The 18,308-nt window shown below is 40.6% G+C and overlaps 2 protein-coding genes and 2 long non-coding RNA genes across 6 annotated transcripts in view; 2 read left to right on the top strand and 2 right to left on the bottom strand.

Annotated features, from left to right (window-relative positions):
- LOC138584248 (uncharacterized) overlaps nt 1-18,308 on the bottom strand; it is a 38,039-nt gene that overhangs the window by 1,148 nt on the left and 18,583 nt on the right. The gene's annotated exons all lie outside the window — the stretch shown is intronic.
- Nucleotides 807-1,582, top strand: LOC138584256 (uncharacterized). The gene is made up of 2 exons (XR_011305438.1): nt 807-875; nt 1,185-1,582. It is a non-coding gene; the product is annotated as an uncharacterized lncRNA (long non-coding RNA).
- LOC138584241 (NLR family CARD domain-containing protein 3-like) lies at nt 5,006-17,123 on the top strand. 3 transcript variants are annotated; one of them, XM_069656420.1, is made up of 14 exons: nt 5,006-5,045; nt 6,137-6,595; nt 7,600-7,689; nt 7,766-7,873; nt 7,970-8,059; nt 8,136-8,243; nt 8,336-8,440; nt 8,549-8,612; nt 8,823-9,042; nt 9,543-11,340; nt 11,430-11,603; nt 13,018-13,179; nt 13,299-13,345; nt 13,602-17,123. In XM_069656420.1, the coding sequence occupies exons 2-14, from the start codon at nt 6,507-6,509 to the stop codon at nt 14,132-14,134; spliced, it is 3,588 nt and encodes a 1,195-aa protein (XP_069512521.1). In that variant the 5' UTR covers nt 5,006-5,045; nt 6,137-6,506; the 3' UTR covers nt 14,135-17,123. The 3 variants fall into 3 exon arrangements, with proteins under 3 accessions (XP_069512521.1, XP_069512520.1, XP_069512519.1); XM_069656419.1 differs by lacking the exon at nt 5,006-5,045 and adding an exon at nt 5,054-5,919; XM_069656418.1 differs by lacking the exon at nt 5,006-5,045 and having other exon boundaries at nt 5,054-6,595.
- LOC138584257 (uncharacterized) lies at nt 16,077-18,006 on the bottom strand. The gene is made up of 3 exons (XR_011305439.1): nt 17,932-18,006; nt 17,053-17,120; nt 16,077-16,295 (listed from the first exon to the last, which is right to left on the bottom strand). It is a non-coding gene; the product is annotated as an uncharacterized lncRNA (long non-coding RNA).

Genomic DNA, 18,308 nt, shown 5'->3' with positions numbered 1-18,308 from the left:
ATGATATTCTTTATTATGGATTTTTCCATCTCACTAGAGCTCAGATTATCTACAAACTGTAAATGTGTTGAAGATGGGGCGTCTGATGATTCCTAGACAGCGAAACTGGTCTCATGACCAAAAAACAGAATGAAAATATCCACCAAAAAAATATGAATGTACACTGGATTAAATTAGGTTAGAAGGTAAAATCTTGCATCAAGAGTTTGAAAGGAAATCTAAATTACAGCACATTTGGGATACTTATGTCCTTTCAGTGACAATAAAGCGTTTTTTTTTGCTAGCAAAAATTGGCATCACGAGTCCTATTAATGCTCTGTTTTTCATGTGTAAAGCACTTTATGTATGAATGGTGCTCTGTAAATGAATTTGCTTTGCCTTGCCTATGCAGGTTTCAATCTGAGCCCTCAGGCCATGAACATCATTATGAAGCGAAACAGCACTCAAGGCCGTATCGCTTTTGATGATTTCATAACCTGTTGCATAAGACTGCGAGCCCTGACTGGTAAGTGAGCTGAAGGAAGCATTAAATTAAATAGCATTAAAAAAAAAATACAACCCCCCCCCAAAAAATGCTGCTGCTTTAACAGTTGGAAAAGAAGAAGTAACACTGTCAGCTTATTAACAGCTTTTCTGGTGGATGAAGGGGCTGCTTAGGCTTGTTGAGGCTTTGACAGAAACATACTGTACGTCCCATGCAATGAAACAGACCACACTTTCATTATGAGGCTAATCATTTATATATATTTTATATCAATGAACAAATGCTTAGTCCGAATAAAGAATTAAACTATTTAAAACATTCACATTTTTCAGATCAGTTCCGAAGGAGAGACACGACCCAAACTGGAGCAGCCACCTTTCAGTATGATGATGTAAGTTTCCACAACAGAGATGTCACCTTTCCATTTTTCTAAAGCTAATCCACACCAAAGGTTATTTATAAAGCACGTTTCCAAACAACAGCTGGCTAAAGTATTGTACAATTAAAAGTTAAACACTCCAATAAAACACAGACCGATTTCATTTAAGAACATGAATGAAGGAAAAGGGATAAGGTCAGAAAAGTAAACAAAGGTCACCCTCAAATTAAGGTTAAAATAACAAGGAATAAGTTGACAACTCTGCTAGATGACTGATCACAAGACAGCTTTAATAATATTAACATAAATCTCTCTCTCCAGTTCATCCAGGTCACCATGAGCTTATGAAGAGGAAAAGGCTGAAGGGAACACACCGGCCTTTTGGAACCATCTCATATTAACACCACGTCATTTCTGTGTTTAGCTTTAATCATTGTTGTATAAACAGGGTTAAAACGTCACTGCCACATTCCATTTTACGCAGTCTTTTTATTAAAGTAACATATGTACCTGTGTATATGCATGACATATTGAAACAAACTAATAACCTCAGGCTGTACCAATAAAAAACCCACTAGGAGTGCCTGTATACTGGAAGGGATTATTATCACTTTTAACATGTATAGCTTTTTACCTCAAGAGTAACCATGTTAGCCCACAATGCTAGCCATGAGCATGTACGAAATGAATAAATCCACACACTTGTATTGTCACACAAACTGGTTTACTCCCTTTAATAATGTTTGCTGTTATTCTGACTTATGATTTTCTTTTAAAAAAAAAAAGTTCTGCAAATGATGTTTTTTTCGTACTATTTTTTGTCTCTGCAAATAAAAAAGAACTCAAATAATTTTTCACGTCCTGAGTAACAACCCAATGCTAACTGAAGGAATCGAATCTATAATGAGAACAGCTACGCTCAGTGAATTTAATATTTATTATTACTGGGCTGTGTTAAAAACTTGCTTCTGACGTTGCTATGAAGAACAGACCGTTGCTATGATGCGGCTCTTATCATACAATCCGGAGGACTAACTTTAATCACATCAATCGGCAAAAGAAGTCCGGTAAATTTGACGTGCTGTCACGTTCAGCACGTCTTACTTCATCATCAGTGGAAATGTATGGAAGCCCTTAGTGGACATGCATCCATACATTTTATTTACTCCCCTTTCCCGTGATAAGGAGTCATTTCTGGTCGTTTCCTTAGAACTCGACTTCTCAAGTTATCACGAGATAACGTTGCGGCACCGCTGTCAAGTCAGATGATCATAACTAACTTAACTGACCTCGTTAGTGTAGGCATGTCCTGGGGTCCCATTTATAAACGTTGCATTCGCACAAAACGGGTCCTGAAAGTGGCGTACGTCACTTCCCACGCAAAGGTTGTGATCTATAAAGAAAACTTGACGGGAAAATGTGCACACTGATAAGCACGCTCTGACCCATGCCTACGTACATTCTGGAGACAGGGGAAATTTGGCGACACAGATTGTGAGGTGGTGAAATGAAGCCAGGTGGAATATTGATCCGTTTCAAACACTTAATTTCAAACGTTATCCTGACCGTCTCCTGAATAGCTGGATGTAGGAATCCAAAAGAGCAGAGCATCAGTAGTTTTTATTAATATCTCCTAACACTGTGTTTATATCAGCAACTATTTTAGTTTTAATAAAGATATTGTGACTTAATGAACTTTAATAATCATGACTGTGCCATCAGGTGCTCAGTGCACCGGAGACTCGCAGTGGCTGCTTCATCTGTCGCCTCCACTGGAATATCCTTCCCACCTGCACATATGGATCGTGTTAATGAGCACAGTCCACAAATAAAGCCAGTGACTGCTCTCACAATCATTACATATGCTTTTGGTCAGTCCCAAACACTGTGCAGGCAGAGTTCATCATAACTAAACCGCATCATTAAAAAGCTTGCGTTTCACTGATCTTTTATCAAATAATATCCAGGAGCGAAGATACCTCTGATTGACGAGAACATTCAGTTATAATGTGAAGTAATCACTGTGGTTTCTGTAAACATACTTACACAGTGGGAACACTCGTCCGTAATGCTGCTGATGGATTCACTGGCGCTGCTGGTGAACTACTTAATGCTGTAAGTTGTTGTCACTCGCTGGTTTGTCTTTCCTTTGTGACCCCCGCTGTGTCCTCCAAACAATATGTGCTTTCTGAAGTCCACCTCAGTCACAAACATCTCGAGTTGTCAAAAAGTCCATTTCCTTCGGCTTCCTCTCGCTTGTTTCCGTGATTCACCATAAACAACCTTCTCTGATCAGCCGTGGCTTTATCACAGTGGCCCGCCTGTTGTTCTGTTTTCTAGATCGACAGAAAATTGTCCTGTTATCGCGAGAAAACCAGCTTTGTTTTCTCGAAATAATGAGAAGACTAAGTCGAAATCTCGAGCCAACAACTGAAATTACTTGTTATTACGGGAAAACGGAGTAAATTAAATGCAAGGATGCATGTCCACTAAGGGCTTCCATAGCAACGTTTACATAATGGATAGATTAGCTAATTTTAAGAAGGCTACAGAGTTAACCATTGCTATGGACGCAGCTCTCACTGTGAGTGTAAAGGACTATTTTTAAATGGAAATATAATCATTTTTAAATTAATATAAACATTTCCAAATCAATACTTTTTGCCAAATAAATAATTTCGTAAGTTAATTGCTGTGTAATAAGCGGGATAATGTTTGATCAGCAGGTTGTTGGAAACCCTTCACGGTGAGACCTCTGTCACAACCTGCTCACTACTATCCCTTACTTCACTTATTTTGAGGTATACTTTTATATTTTGAGGTTGTTTTTTTTTATTGATAAATTAACCACGCCCAAACTCAAGACCAAACCTTATTTATACAGACTATGGTCCAACCCAATAAAATCGAGAAACTTGGCCTTAATTCAAATGATCAAACAGTGGTTGGAAGGATTAATTCGACGTAAAGTTATGCAGGCTGCAGCCAAATTTACATGCAACACCGCCGATATCAGGTAATTACTCTTATTTACTTATTTTTTCAACCTTTAGCTTCTTTAGTTTCACCCTGTGTGGTAGAAAACCATAGTCTGTATAAATAATGGACGTAGTCTCAGTGACTTCACCCATTGGTTTCTGAAGAAGCGTTTGGAAGCCCGAATTGCGCCGCCGCTGGGGGTCGCCATATTGGAAATGCTAGAGACGGCTAATCTAGGGCAAAGAGGCGGAGCGCGACCGAGCTACAGCCTATGGCTGAGCTTTATGGGCGGGCCGCATGAATCAGCCAGCTACGGCTATGAAGCTAGGCTATATGCTCCTCAGCGTAGCTAACGGTTATTATCCATAGAATGTATAAATCATGAATGAGCTGGTTTGACTTTCCCAGCAGGAGATTCTGTCGGTGACTGACTGCAGGTGTTTAGTTATCAGGCTAAAGAGGTAGCGGACTCGCTGCTCGTTCGCCCGGTGAGAGAGCGGCGAGCCGACACGTAACTGGAAACGTAAAAGCACCGGTCTCTTCATCACTACGGTCCGCTGTAATCTCTCCGGGGAAACGCCAACAAATCCTGACTCCTATTTACTGACCGACGATTAAATAAATAAACACTGCACAGGCTAACAAGCAGCTAAAGGGAGCACAGTATACCTTCTACTTAGTGCTAAAATATTTCAATACAATAACACGAACATTTAACTCACCGAAAAGCTGGAGCTCAGACTTCTTGCACGGCCATAAAGTTCCATAAATCCCACAGAGAGATTATTTGTCTAAACTCTGAATGAAAAAATCCCAAAAAGTCTCCAACAACACAAACAGGTGAAGTTAAGCTCAGTGTCTGTGTCTGTGTTGACGTCTAGCAGACAGCCAGCAGGATCCACCTATCAATCAAGTGATCCGACCCCTATAATTTAAGGCTTAATATAATTAAAACGAGTGTGTTATAAAAAGATTCACCCCCCGTACAGGTATCCTGAACAATAAAATTAGCTATTTATAACAAAACCGTTTTTTGTACCAGGCTGTAAACATGTTTATTTCTGCAGTTTTTTGCACTTCCGCATTGGCTTCATTTTTCAACACCGGAGGTTGCCGCTTGTAGAAAACAAGAAAACGTATCACGAGTCCACTTCCTGATTTTTCTTCCCTTACTCCATTCGAAGCACGAAAAGCGCTGAGAAGGTAATGTAACAAACAGGTAACTCGGTTTCAGACTTTGATGCTTCTGCATATTTAATGCTACTGTTAATGCTAAATAATGTTTATAAAACGTTTAAATCTCTAATGTTTGCAATACAAATAATGATCCTTTTTACGCACTTCTAAAGCCGTACTCCACCTTTAGTGGTGATTTTGTTGTGTTACCAATGTCCTGAATTCTCCTTTGTTGTACACTATGAAGTAGTCAGATCAGACACAGGGTAGCGTTCTCGTAGGGACACGTCATTACACAGTAAGGTATAAAAACCTAAACATTCATGGTCAGGTGGACGAATTTCATTTTATACTTTAACTGGTGTGCTTTGACAGATTAACATTTGAGCACAGTTAATAAAACATCTCATATTATTCCAGCTGTAACTATGATATGACCAAGTTAAGTTATTAAAAATAGAAATAACATGAATGTGGGTCTGGTCATGTTGAGGTGTGACAGTAAAGAAATCAATAGTGCAACAGGGTTAAAAACAATATTAATGTCTAGTTGTGAGAAGTATCAGAAGAGAAGAGGAAAAGCTGACATCAGTGGGGATAATAATAAATGAATTGAACAGTAGACTAGAATATGTGAAGGTGTAAAAACAAAGGACAGCATGAGAGCAAGACTTTGTTTTGGAGACATAAACATTTGACTTACAAAACAAGTTGAACAGGAAGTTAAAATGTGTTGTGGAGAAGGGCTAACATGACAGACGGGCAGAGGATATGTAATTAGAGACAGGAATAAAAAGCAGGCAAAAGTGACGCACTTGCAGTTAGTTTTGTTAGTTAGCAGTTAGTTAAGTGGTGGACAGCTGAGGCCAGCAAAAAGAAAGTGCAGATTGAGGTGACCTCGGTAAGTACTTTCACTTTTATTCTGAGAGTATCTAGTTATAAAACATTCAGTTTATCAAATATGATTGTATGTTATTGATTACATATAAAGTAGTCGCTCTTCTATCTTTTATAGTTTATAAAGCTGACGTTTGGAGCAACACACACCAAATTTCAATGTACCATCCTGTACCTGTGCCTCTGGCAATTAACATATGTTCTCTTCTGTTCTATTCTAGAGCTCCACATTTCAGCTCCACATTTGCCTGGGTGTTATCTTCCACTGTTTACTGTTTCAGTGTGTCCAACCCAAAGTCCAAAGGTCCTTGATGTTTGGATTAGAACCATATAAAACAAATACAAGGAGCCAACACTCCCTTTAGAGAGGCTGGATTCCTGGAACAGTTTGGTGTTTTGCTATTTTTGCCTTGTAAATAATTATCATTGGATTATTAGACTACCTACACTTTACTTCCTGCTTAACTTATGATTATATCATAGAAAATAATCCTGTTTAAGATTTAAAGGCTGGACTGTTTTGCTACTTTAATGGAATAAAAAGATCTGGGGGAATTTATGGACAGAGTTGATCACAGTTGTAATTAAACCATGAGTAAGCCTGAAGAGAAGCAGGACGGAGTCCCAGCCTCCGACACCACTCTGTCTGAGGAACATGAGAGCCAGGACCCACCTGAGAGGTAAGATCAAGATCCTGAACTTTCCATGCCAGAGCTCAGCTTAAAATGTGTACACTGTCTCGATCCAGAAAAGTCTGAGTACTGTGTAAAACCTGCTTTTTCAGTGAGGAGAGGATGTAACGTCGTTCAGTACCATGACAGTTCGGTCCTTGGATTCAAAGCGATTAGCTTCTTGTAACAATCCTGATTAGTTTTTGATTACATTTTAAAGTCGAATTGTATGTACACAAACGTTATTGAAGTCATGTCTGTGAAGGTTCTCAGTCATCCAGGTCATGGTCATTTGAAGCTTTTTTTTATTAACCTTCTTTATTGCTTTTACGTATTAATAATAGTTCCATTCAATAATGTCAGCACAGAAAGTGTTTTTTTTTAACAATAAGAACAAGAGAAACACATACATACAAACAAACAGTTAACAATTAGACCCCCCATCCCCACCCGTACCCCTCCCCTGGCACATATCCCCTTAAAAAGGAAAAAAAAATAGAAAACAGGGTTAATAGAAAAAGTAGGTGAAATATCGCAGGGTTTTTCAGGCTAGGTTCTCAGACCAGGTTAAGATGAGATTCTGTGCCTTTGACATATGACAAAAAGGGGTTCCAAGTTTTTTCAAAGGTCCTCTCAGATCCAGACAGGGTTAGTCTGATTTTTTCCAGTTCAAGAAAATGAAGCCAGCAGGGTTGAGAATGCTACCAGGTCCTTTTTATTTGAGGGAAGACAAAGTGTAGGGGGCAACACACCAAACAGAGCAGTAAGAGCATTCTGAACAATATTTTTCCCTGTGACCTTGGATAACGCAACAAACATTTCTGACCAATATGTACTTAAAGAAGGGCAGTGCCAGAACGTATGTATATAGTCAGCTGGAGCTTGTTCGCTTCAATATTCAGTCTTGGAGGCTGCTTGCTTGTAACACACACTATAGTATTTCTTCACAGACATGGAATCCATCATACTTACCGTCATACCACTGTCTTCTGTAAATGCGTCATTTCTTTCAGGACGCAGCAGGACAGAGCAGATTCTCCTGGACCAAGCGGCGTGTCCATGAAGAGTGACAGGTCCATGGGTCACCCCATTGTTTTTGAAAGGTAAGATTACATTTCTAAGTACGTCAGCAAAACATTAAAGCGCAAATGTTCTATCAATTCTCTTTGTCTTTTTCAGCGACCCATTTAAATTAAGGACTGAACAGAAAAGAGGAGACTCTCCTTTACCAAGCCCTGTGTCTGTAAAGAGTGACGGGTCCATGGGTCACCCGATTGTTTTCAATAGGTAGGATTCAGTTTATAAGCAAGTCAACAAAAGTTTTTTGAACAAATTTTCCATTAATTTGTCTTTTTTTCTTGTCAATGTTCCGTTTTATTTCAGGCCTGAGCAAGAAAGAAAAGATTATTCTGGACCAAGCGGCGTGTCCATAAAGAGTGACAGGTCCATGGGTCACCCCATTGTTTTTGAAAAGTAAGATTACGTTTTTAAGCACGTCAGCAAAACTTAAAAGCTCAAATGTTCTATAAATTCTCTTTGTCTTTTTCAGCGACCCATTTAAATTAAGGACTGAACAGAAAAGAGGAGACTCTCCTTTACCAAGCCCTGTGTCTGTAAAGAGTGACAGGTCCATGGGTCACCCGATTGTTTTCAATAGGTAGGATTCAGTTTATAAGCAAGTCAACAAAAGTTTAGCACTAATTTTCGATAAATTGTCTTAATGTCCTCTCAATATTCAATTTTTTTCAGGGCTGAACATGAAAGAGGAGATTCTCCTGTACCAAGCAGCGTGTTGATAAAGAGTGACAGGTCCATGGGTCACCCGATTGTTTTCAGGCCAGATCCAGTTCCAAAGTGCGTCAACAGAGCTTTTCAGCACAAATACTCTGTGTAGGGGAATCACTATAATATGACATCTCTCTAACAGAACTGCCTACATTAATCATCATGTTTTCTTCACAGAGTCCAACAGGAGACATCAGAGGTTTTCAGTGGCAGTAAACCAGACCTGGGCTCCATATTTATGGTGTGTAATGTACAATCAAACTGACCGACTACAGCAGCCACAAATAAAATAAATACTTACTCAGTCTTTCAGGTCATGCTCATTCTAAATTCAATCCAAAAAGCAACTGCACTTGGTTGAAGATCTTGAAGAAGTTTTGCCTCTCAGATGCAAAATGTCTGTTTAAAGTTTCATGAAACTGAAAGTTAAGTGAATATTGTTTTGTTACAGCTTCTTAAGGAAAACATGGTTGCATTTATGGAGAACGAGCTTAAGAAGTTTGAAAAGGTTCTGAGTGAAGAAGAATGTTCAGGGGGCCAGTGTGAAGTGGAGGAGATGACTGATGAGGAAGATGAAGAGCAGAGCTGTAACAGAGAGGTATTTCTGAAGCTCACACTGCAGTTCATGAGGACACTGAAGCTGGAGGAGCTGGCCATCTGTCTGCAGAACAGTAAGAGGCCTTTCAGTAGAGAAGAAAATATCATAATAATCTTAATTCTTCTGTGCAAACACCTTTATCAGATCTCACACTGTATATAGCAGTTTTTCCAGCTGATGCAATGAAGTTGGTAAGAATCGGTTGGTAAGTTTTCACTGGTAAAGTCCCCAAAACTTTGCTCAGACAATGTAATGATAACCTTTGGTAAACATTAAACTATGACTGAATCACCTATTTAAAATACTGTCAGCACTTCTGTCTCTCTGTGAACCTTTTTTGTGGACTTATCTTGAACATGGAGCGATTATTTAAAGTTATCCAATCAAATTTGGGCAACTAGCCACCACATTTGACCTAGAAGCGAGCAAAAACGAGTTGTTATTGCAGGCCAACAATCTTCTGAAGCTCAGAATTGAACTTCAACTCTGTATTGCCTTTATATTTCCAGATTCTTGCAATAGACATGTACAATCTAATGTCATAATTGAACTATTTATCATGTTTCCTTGCAGGAACTCTTGCTCCAGTATGTCGCTGTAAACTCAAATCCAACCTGAAAGAGAAGTTCCAATATGCGTTTGAGGGGGTTTCTAAACTAGGACATCTAACCCTACTGAATCAGATGTACACAGAGCTCCACGTCACAGAGGGGGGGACAGCTGAGGTCAATTATGAACATGAAGTCAGACAGATTGAAACAGCATCTAAGAAACAAGACAGACCGGAAACAACAATCCAAAGCAAAGACCTCTTTAAGGCCTCACCTGGAACAGATAAACCAATCAGAACGCTGATGACAAAGGGAGTGGCTGGCATTGGGAAAACAGTCTTAACACAGAAGTTCACTCTGGACTGGGCTGAAGGCAAAGCAAACCAGGACATACAGTTCACATTTCCATTCACCTTCAGAGAGCTGAATGTGCTGAAAGAGAAGAAGTTCAGTCTGGTGGAACTTGTTCATCACTTCTTCACTGAAACCAAAGAAACGGGAATCTGCAGGTTTGAAGAGTTCCAGGTTCTGTTCATCTTTGACGGTCTGGATGAGTGTCGACTTCCTCTGGACTTCCACAACAATGAGATCCTGACTGATGTCACAGAGTCCAGCTCAGTTGATGTGCTACTGACAAACCTCATCAGAGGGAAACTCCTTCCCTCTGCCCACATCTGGATTACCACACGACCAGCAGCAGCCGGTCAGATCCCCCCTGAGTGCGTTGACCTAGTGACAGAGGTCAGAGGGTTCACTGACCCTCAGAAGGAGGAGTACTTCAGGAGGAGATTTAGGGATGAGGAGCAGGCCAGCAGAATCATCTCCCACATCAAGACGTCACGAAGCCTCCACATCATGTGCCACATCCCAATCTTCTGCTGGATCACTGCTGAAGTTCTTGAAGATGTGTTGAAAACTAGAGAGGGAGGACAGCTGCCCAAGACCTTCACTGAGTTGTACATCCACTTCCTGGTGGTTCAGTCCAAACTGAAGAATGTCAAGTATGATGGAGGAGCTGAGACAGATCAACACTGGAGTCCAGAGAGCAGGAAGATGATTGAGTCTCTGGGGAAACTGTCTTTTGAGCAGCTGCAGAAAGGAAACCTGATCTTCTATGAGTCAGACCTGACAGAGTGTGGCATCGATATCAGAGCAGCCTCAGTGTACTCAGGAGTGTTCACACAGATCTTTAAAGAGGAGAGAGGACTGTACCAGGACAAGGTGTTCTGCTTCATCCATCTGAGTGTTCAGGAGTTTCTGGCTGCTCTTCATGTTCATCTGACATTCTTCAAGTCAGGTGTCAATCTGCTGTCAGAGGAGCAATCAGCTTCACTGTGGTCTAAGTTGTTTGGAGGCAGATCTGAACTTTTCTACCAGAGTGCTGTGGACAAGGCCATACAGAGTCCAAATGGACATCTGGATTTGTTCCTCCGCTTCCTTCTGGGTCTTTCTGTGCAGACAAATCAGTCTTGCCTACGCGGCCTGCTTACACAGACAGGGAACAGCTCTCAAACCAATCAGAGAACAGCCCAGTACATCAAGAAGAGGATCAATGAACATCTGTCTCCAGAGAAAAGCATCAATCTGTTTCACTGTCTGAATGAAGTGAAGGACTCTTCTCTAGTGGAGGAGATCCAACGGTCCCTGACTTCAGGAATCCTCTCTACAGACAAACTCTCTCCTGCTCAGTGGTCAGCTCTGGCCTTCATCTTACTGTCATCAGAAGAAGACCTGGACGTGTTTGACCTGAAGAAATACTCTGCTTCAGAGGAAGCTCTTCTGAGGCTGTTACCAGTTGTCAAAGCTTCCACTAAAGCTCTGTAGGTTAAAAAAACAATGACATAAATTGAATACATTAAAAATGGACTAAAATAACACGATCTCTTTTTGTCGCTGATTCTTTTTTCAGGCTTAGTGGTTGCAACCTGTCCCAGAGAAGCTGTGAAGCTCTGTCTTCAGTTCTCAGCTCCCCTTCCTGTAATCTGAGAGAACTGGACCTGAGTAACAACGACCTGCAAGATTCAGGAGTCAAGCTGCTCTGTGCTGGACTTGAGAGTCCACACTGTACACTGGAGGTTCTCAGGTCAGTACTGTTCAACTGATTGTTCAAATCTGTGCTTATGAGAGGATTGTTGTGGTAAAACCCAATATATAAAACTTCTAATTTCACAGTAACTTTAGTGGACCAGCGATGGTGGTAAACAGCTGTGTCTAATGAATGAACTGTAAACATGGCACTCATAACTTGGATTGTAAATATAAGCTATATGTTGAGGACAACAAGGTGCTCCTCTTGTTCTTAAGAACTTCATGGACTTTGATATTTACATTAAAAGCTGCCTGGGGAGCAGATGCATTTGTGAACTCTGGTCATTTTTGCTCTGAGGAATGCATCTGGTCCTCCCTCCATTAAGGTAGATTTCCAGCTTACCTAGCACTGGTCGATCCAATTACAACCATGTCTATCTAATATGTGAGGTGTGAGATACATTGACTGAATACAGGTTCTGTTAAGGAATTTTCAACCATGTTGGTCAACGTTCTGTTGAGTCTGAAATTGCATGAGTCTTTAATGATATGGTTGAATGGCATATTTTCTCTTAAAGAAGAAGTAACAACTCCACTTAGTTGGAAGGAATGTTTGCCTGATTTTCTACATGATTTGGTAAAATTTCAATTGAAGAACTGGCGTCCATCAAAAGGAATGTTCCTCTGATGGGAACATGGGTCTATCCAAATGTGTACAGAAGCATGTTTGTCGCCACTTGAACTTTGATGTTCCAAACTAATTTGAATTTGGTGGGAGTAACTGGTGGATGCAGCTGTTACAGGGGTTCGAAGTGGTCACCAACTATAGTTAAAATTACATCAGCTATCCCACATTGGCCACACAGGGATTGGTCAGACCAGGGCTGGAGTAGGGCTCCTACAAGAGACAGAGGCTTTCAGCCATTGCTGTATGGTAGTGGTGGGAGGCCTGGATAACTTAGTAAGATGCACCCAGGAACTTGCAGGCCAGAAGGTTGGACTGTCGGTTCAGTTCAGCAAAAAAACACATATATGCAGGTTGAGTGGAAGTTAGGGATAAGAATATGAGTAACCAGGTTTAGGCCTGGTCTATCCCATTGAACCTCAGATTTGGATGGTTCATCTACTTCCAAACCTCACCTGTGGTCATGAGGTTTCTGCTGTTACCGAAAGACTGAGATTGCAGATACAAGAAGACAAAAGGACATTCCTCACGGTGGTATGGTGGCTGGGCTCAGCCTTAAAGACATGGTAAGGAGGTTGGACATCTGGAGGGAGCTCGGAGTAAATTCTTCTTTGCGTTGAAAAGTAAGTCCAACAGGGAGAAGACCCAGGGGAAGACCCAGAACTCACTGGAGGGATCATAAATCTCTTCTGGCCTGGGAACACCTTGGGTTCCTCCAGGTGGACCAGAGAGAAGGACGTTTCGAATATCGTGCTCAGTATGCTGTGTGTTGGTGTGTTTACAGGCTCTCGGGCTGTCTGATCACAAAGGCAGGCTGTGCTTCTCTGGCCTCTGCTCTAAGATCCAGTCACTCCCACCTGAGAGAGCTGGACCTGAGCTACAATAATCCAGGAGACTCAGGAGGGAAGCAGCTTTCTTCTGGTCTGCAGAGATCATACACTCTCAGGTAGGGACCGACAAGAGTGTATGTAGAGTTTCTTTGTGTCAGGGGGTCAAAATATCTCTCTTCAACAGAAGCATCCCTTGTTTTTGAAAAGTGCTGACATGGCTTTGTTTTTGCACCAGGTTGGACCATGGAGGATCGCAGTCAATGAAACCTGGTCTGAGAAAGTGTAAGTTTTGATTTTATTAATGAGTAGAAGTTATACAAAATGGATTTTAATTGACAGGACAGGGTTGGCCAACCATGAACCATGGAGAACCAAGCATCTGCAGCTTCTCATAGCAAATAACTTCAGGCAACCACTTTCACGTCATTAAAGGAACAGATGTTGGAAAAGCCATTCCTAAAAAAATTAAGAATAAAAATTAAACACTTCATTTGTCAAACAACAACTGCTGCTGTTTTTATTTTGTTCTCTCCTTCAGATGCTTGTGAACTCAAAGTGGACCCAAACACAGCACACAAAAAGCTCATACTGTCAGACAAGAACAAGAAGTTGACAGTCGGGAAAGAGAACCAGCCATATCCTGAACATCCAGAGAGATTTTCCTACTGGAAGCAGCTGCTGTGTAAAAACAGTCTGACTGGTCGCTGTTACTGGGAGGTCGAGTGGGCAGGACACGTTTATATAGCAGTGACGTACAAAGGAATCAAAAGGAAGGGGGAAGGTGAAGACAGCTGTCTCGGAGGCAATGATCAGTCCTGGAGTCTGAGCTGCTCTGATAAAGGTTACTCTGTGCTGCACAGTAACAAAAGAGCACCCATTTCTGTCCCCACCTCAAACAGAGTGGGAGTGTACCTGGACTGGCCTGCTGGCACTCTGTCCTTCTACAAAATCTCCTCTGATAAAATTACCCTCCTTCACACCGTCAACACCACCTTCACTGAGCCCGTCTATCCTGCCTTCAGGATAAGGACGGAGCCATTTAACTCCTCAGTGTCTTTGTGCCCGATATAAAACACAAATCGGCCTCAGGTCTGATGTTAGGCCTTGTTTTTCCTCCAAAATACCAGTGCATTGGCTAATATGATATTGAATTGAGTTGCTGATGGGACAGAGAGGGGGAGACGGTGAGCTTTTGTTTACCCCTGTCTCCTGACATCATTAAACCGCCTTCGGCCTTGTTGTCCTTTCGACGTCTAGCGCCAACTTTGAGAATGTAGCAATGGAAATGGCCGAAAAGTACTTGCACCCAGCTGAGCGCCCAAGGTCTTACTGGCTTTAAAATGATGTGTGGTCAGGCCCATTGTAGGCGCATTGAACTCTTGACCACCAAGAACCTTGTCTAAAGGCTTTGGTGTATAATTTTCCTGCGATTAAAAAATTATTGAGATTATAAATTGCACATACTAGGTGGGTTCAGGGTGCATTTGCTCAATGCACTTGCTAATATGCAGTCAAATGGAGTTGTTGATGGGAGGGAGGACGATGAAAATGCAAGCATTTGTTTCCATTGTCTCCTGACATCATTATACCACTTTTGGCGAGGTGCAGCAGATCTGGTGATGCCAGAAGACGAGTGCATAGTGGTCCTTTCCACACCCAGCGCCAGCGTTGAGTATGCAGCAATAAAACTGGGCTCAGAGTACTTGCACCCATCTGTGCACCCTTAAAAAGGTCTTAAAATGATGGGTGGTCAGGCCCATTGAACTCTTGACCACCAAGAACCTTGACTCAAGGCATTGGCAGAGAATGTTCCTGCGATTAAAAGACAAATGATTGAGATAATAAGTTGCACATACTAGGTGGGTTCAGGGTGCATTTGCTCAAATGCAATCAAATGGAGTTGTTGATGGGAGATCAGACTCTGAGATGGCAAACTTTTGTTTCCCTTGTCATCATTATACTGCTTTTGACGAGGTGCAGTCAGTCTGAGAATGCCAAAAGACTAAGGATATAGTTGTCCTATCCACGGCCAGCACAGACATTGTGTTCAGAGCAAAGCTTCTTGTGCCCATCTGTGGGTGTCGTATGTCTCTGCTAGTTTAAGGACACATATTCAGATTGTAAGTTGCACAGAGAAGGGCTGGTTCAGACCACATTTGCTCAGTGTAATCGCCCATATGCAGTGAAATGGAGTTGCTGATGGAAGGGAAAGAAAGCTTTCGTGTCTCTTGTCTCCTGACATCATACTGCTTTTGGCAAGGTGTGGCTGGTCTGGGGACCGAGAAGACTAGAAGAACTATGCCCCTATGGTTGTCCTTTTCACGCCCAGCTCAGTTGTGTAAGTAGCAAATGTACTTTGTAATTTGCATTTATCCACAACTGAGTTGCTGATAGGACAGAGGACAGTCGAACTCCTAACATTATTATACATCTTAAGGGATAGTGCTACTGTTCCTGTGAGGCCAGTAGATGAGGACACGCTCACTGCTAGGTCTTCCCACACCTGCTTCACCTCAGGGAGCGTTGGTGTTTCCTGCTGGAACGCTGCACGAGCCAAAAACTCCAGTCCGACCCAACACCAAGACTCTGTCTCGAATACATGCGCTCAGACACCCGAAAACATGACCGGGATGCACCGTGGTCATGCAGTTTTACCATGTGCCACAGATCTGTCAAAGGGGCCCATAGTCTTTTCTTTTTCTGAGTGTGACCATTGAGTGTAAATAAAACCTTTTGTTTTTTTTAATATGGAAAAAAGATTATATAGAATGTTGTATGCTAATGCCAAAAGACTTACAAGTTAAGTGATTATTGTTGAACATTAACATCCAATCAAATGTACTCTATTATCAGTGTATTTTTTTGTATTGTAGATTCTTTTGCTGTTTCTTATGGATTCAGTGTCGACAGCACATTATCAGAGCGGCATCAAGTCATGATCACAGCAGTTACGTGCAACAAACATCTACAAAAAGCAAAGCATAAAAAATGGGCTCAAGTTAAACAGGATGTAGTCATCTTTTTTTATTAAAATCAACACATTTGTGTAAAGAAAGTTTTTTAATTACTGGAGATTAGCATTTTTAATGTTTAAAATTATTTTTTTAAAAAGACAATTCATGTATGTGATCTGAAAATACAGCTCTGCTACTCAGTCTTAAAAAAACATTCCTCCTGTGGTCCATTCAGCTCAGCTCCTGTTCAGTGCTCAGAATACGGCTGATTTCATGAACTGAAAAGAGAAAAAAAAGGACGATAATCCCACAAGAAGAAAATAAAATTGTGCTGGTAAAATATTGTTAAATCCTTACCTGCCGTTTCTGTTTCCTTACAGATCTTTTTGTACATACACATAGATGCCACACGGTATATTGTATATATTGTGCATTGTTTTCTATTTTGAGTGTAAAATTTCTTGATTATGAAACTTTTTGCAAATTGTTTGTTATATTAATGAAACTAATGTAATATTTCTACAATGTCAAACACGGCAAACTTTATTTCTCTTCTGCAATCGAGTGATATGGTCATGTATTATCATACAATTCATAAAACAGACATCAAATTGATATAGGATTCATATTTTTTTTTTTTCCATTAGAATGTTTTTTTTTAATATTTAATTTATGTTGAGGTTTTCAACTATGTTTTGCACACCCCATAGTAATTGCTGAATTTATAAATGTATGATTTTTGGTCTTGTTGAGCCTCCAGATGTAGATAGTTTTATCTTTTGTCCCTTTTCATTCATTTTTTTAATTTTCATTTAGTGTCGGCATGAGTTGAAAGGTCAAGAATCCAATTCTTGTATTGCGTATATTTTATTGTATAATAATAATTTTTGACCTTTCTCTATGTATCTGTTTGTATTTCTGTCCTTGTGTTATTGTAACATTTTAATTTGCCCAGTGGGGATCAATAAAGACTTATCTTGCAGAGAACTGAAGTACCACTACTTTGACAGAATTAATGAAAACATTTAAACTCACCTGTTTGAAAGAGAAACTGGCGACCTCACAGTCACAGGGCAAACTGAGTAGCTGTGCCTGGAAACAATCTGAGAGAGGAAGCAAATATTAGAACCAACCAAAAAAATTAAACGCACATATACAATATTCTATAATTGCATGTTGTTTATTTATGAATGAGTTGTTTTAAAACGGTCAGTATTTGAAAATGTGTATTATGATATTCTTTATTATGGATTTTTCCATCTCACTAGAGCTCAGATTATCTACAAACTGTAAATGTGTTGAAGATGGGGCGTCTGATGATTCCTAGACAGCGAAACTGGTCTCATGACCAAAAAACAGAATGAAAATATCCACCAAAAAAATATGAATGTACACTGGATTAAATTAGGTTAGAAGGTAAAATCTTGCATCCAAGAGTTTGAAAGGAAATCTAAATTACAGCACATTTGGGATACTTATGCCCTTTCAGTGACAATAAAGCGGTTTTTTTTGCTAGCAAAAATTGGCATCACGAGTCCTATTAAAGTTACAGAAAGTTATGAATGCACCGCTTCCTAACCAATATAGCCCTGGCGTTAGCAAATTAGCTTTAGCTGATTGCCATTAGCTAACTCCTTTACTCCTCTCAAACTCAATCCTATCACTTATTAAGTTTACTGTAAAAGTACAGAAGTACACACACACACACACACACACACACACACTGTGACAATTTGGATTTCATCCAAAAGGATTGCACGCACATACACACCCTGGATACACCCATTTTCACAACGCACTCACGGATTCGTCCCTGGCTCGCGCCACCTTTCAAACCCCTTATTTCCCCGTCAGTGTTGAGGAGAAAGAAAAGGCAGAAGCAGTGCGGACGGTCGGAGCAAACGCTCATCTTACCGACTGAAGACAGTAAGGTCGTGTAATCCCGTATGTTTCATTCACCGTCGTCATCTGTCCTCCGTCTGAAATAACCCTCCTGGATCACCCTGTTACGCTGTTGCTCGTCAGAACTGGCATTCACAGCCAAAAACCCGAACTGGATTTCCCATTTGACTGAACTGGACTGACTGAAGTAAGCACCCATTATTTTTTGCCTGAAGGTTTTTTTGTTTGTTTTGTTACTTGTTTTCTTTTTACTGAACTTGAACTTTGAGTTGAAAAATGTAACTTTATATTTTTTTATTTGGACATAAACAGAAGAGTACAGAAAACAAAGAAAACCCGAAGTGGAATTTTGAGTTGGACTGTTTGATATTACTTTGTGGATTTTGGGA

Source organism: Semicossyphus pulcher, unplaced genomic scaffold (assembly GCF_022749685.1).
Source record: "Semicossyphus pulcher isolate SPU_LCO1_2020_fin unplaced genomic scaffold, fSemPul1.0.p SCAF_9, whole genome shotgun sequence".
NCBI lineage: Eukaryota > Metazoa > Chordata > Actinopteri > Labriformes > Labridae > Semicossyphus > Semicossyphus pulcher.
Note: the sequence above shows the minus strand (reverse complement) of the source record. Positions and strands in the feature narration are given on the sequence as shown.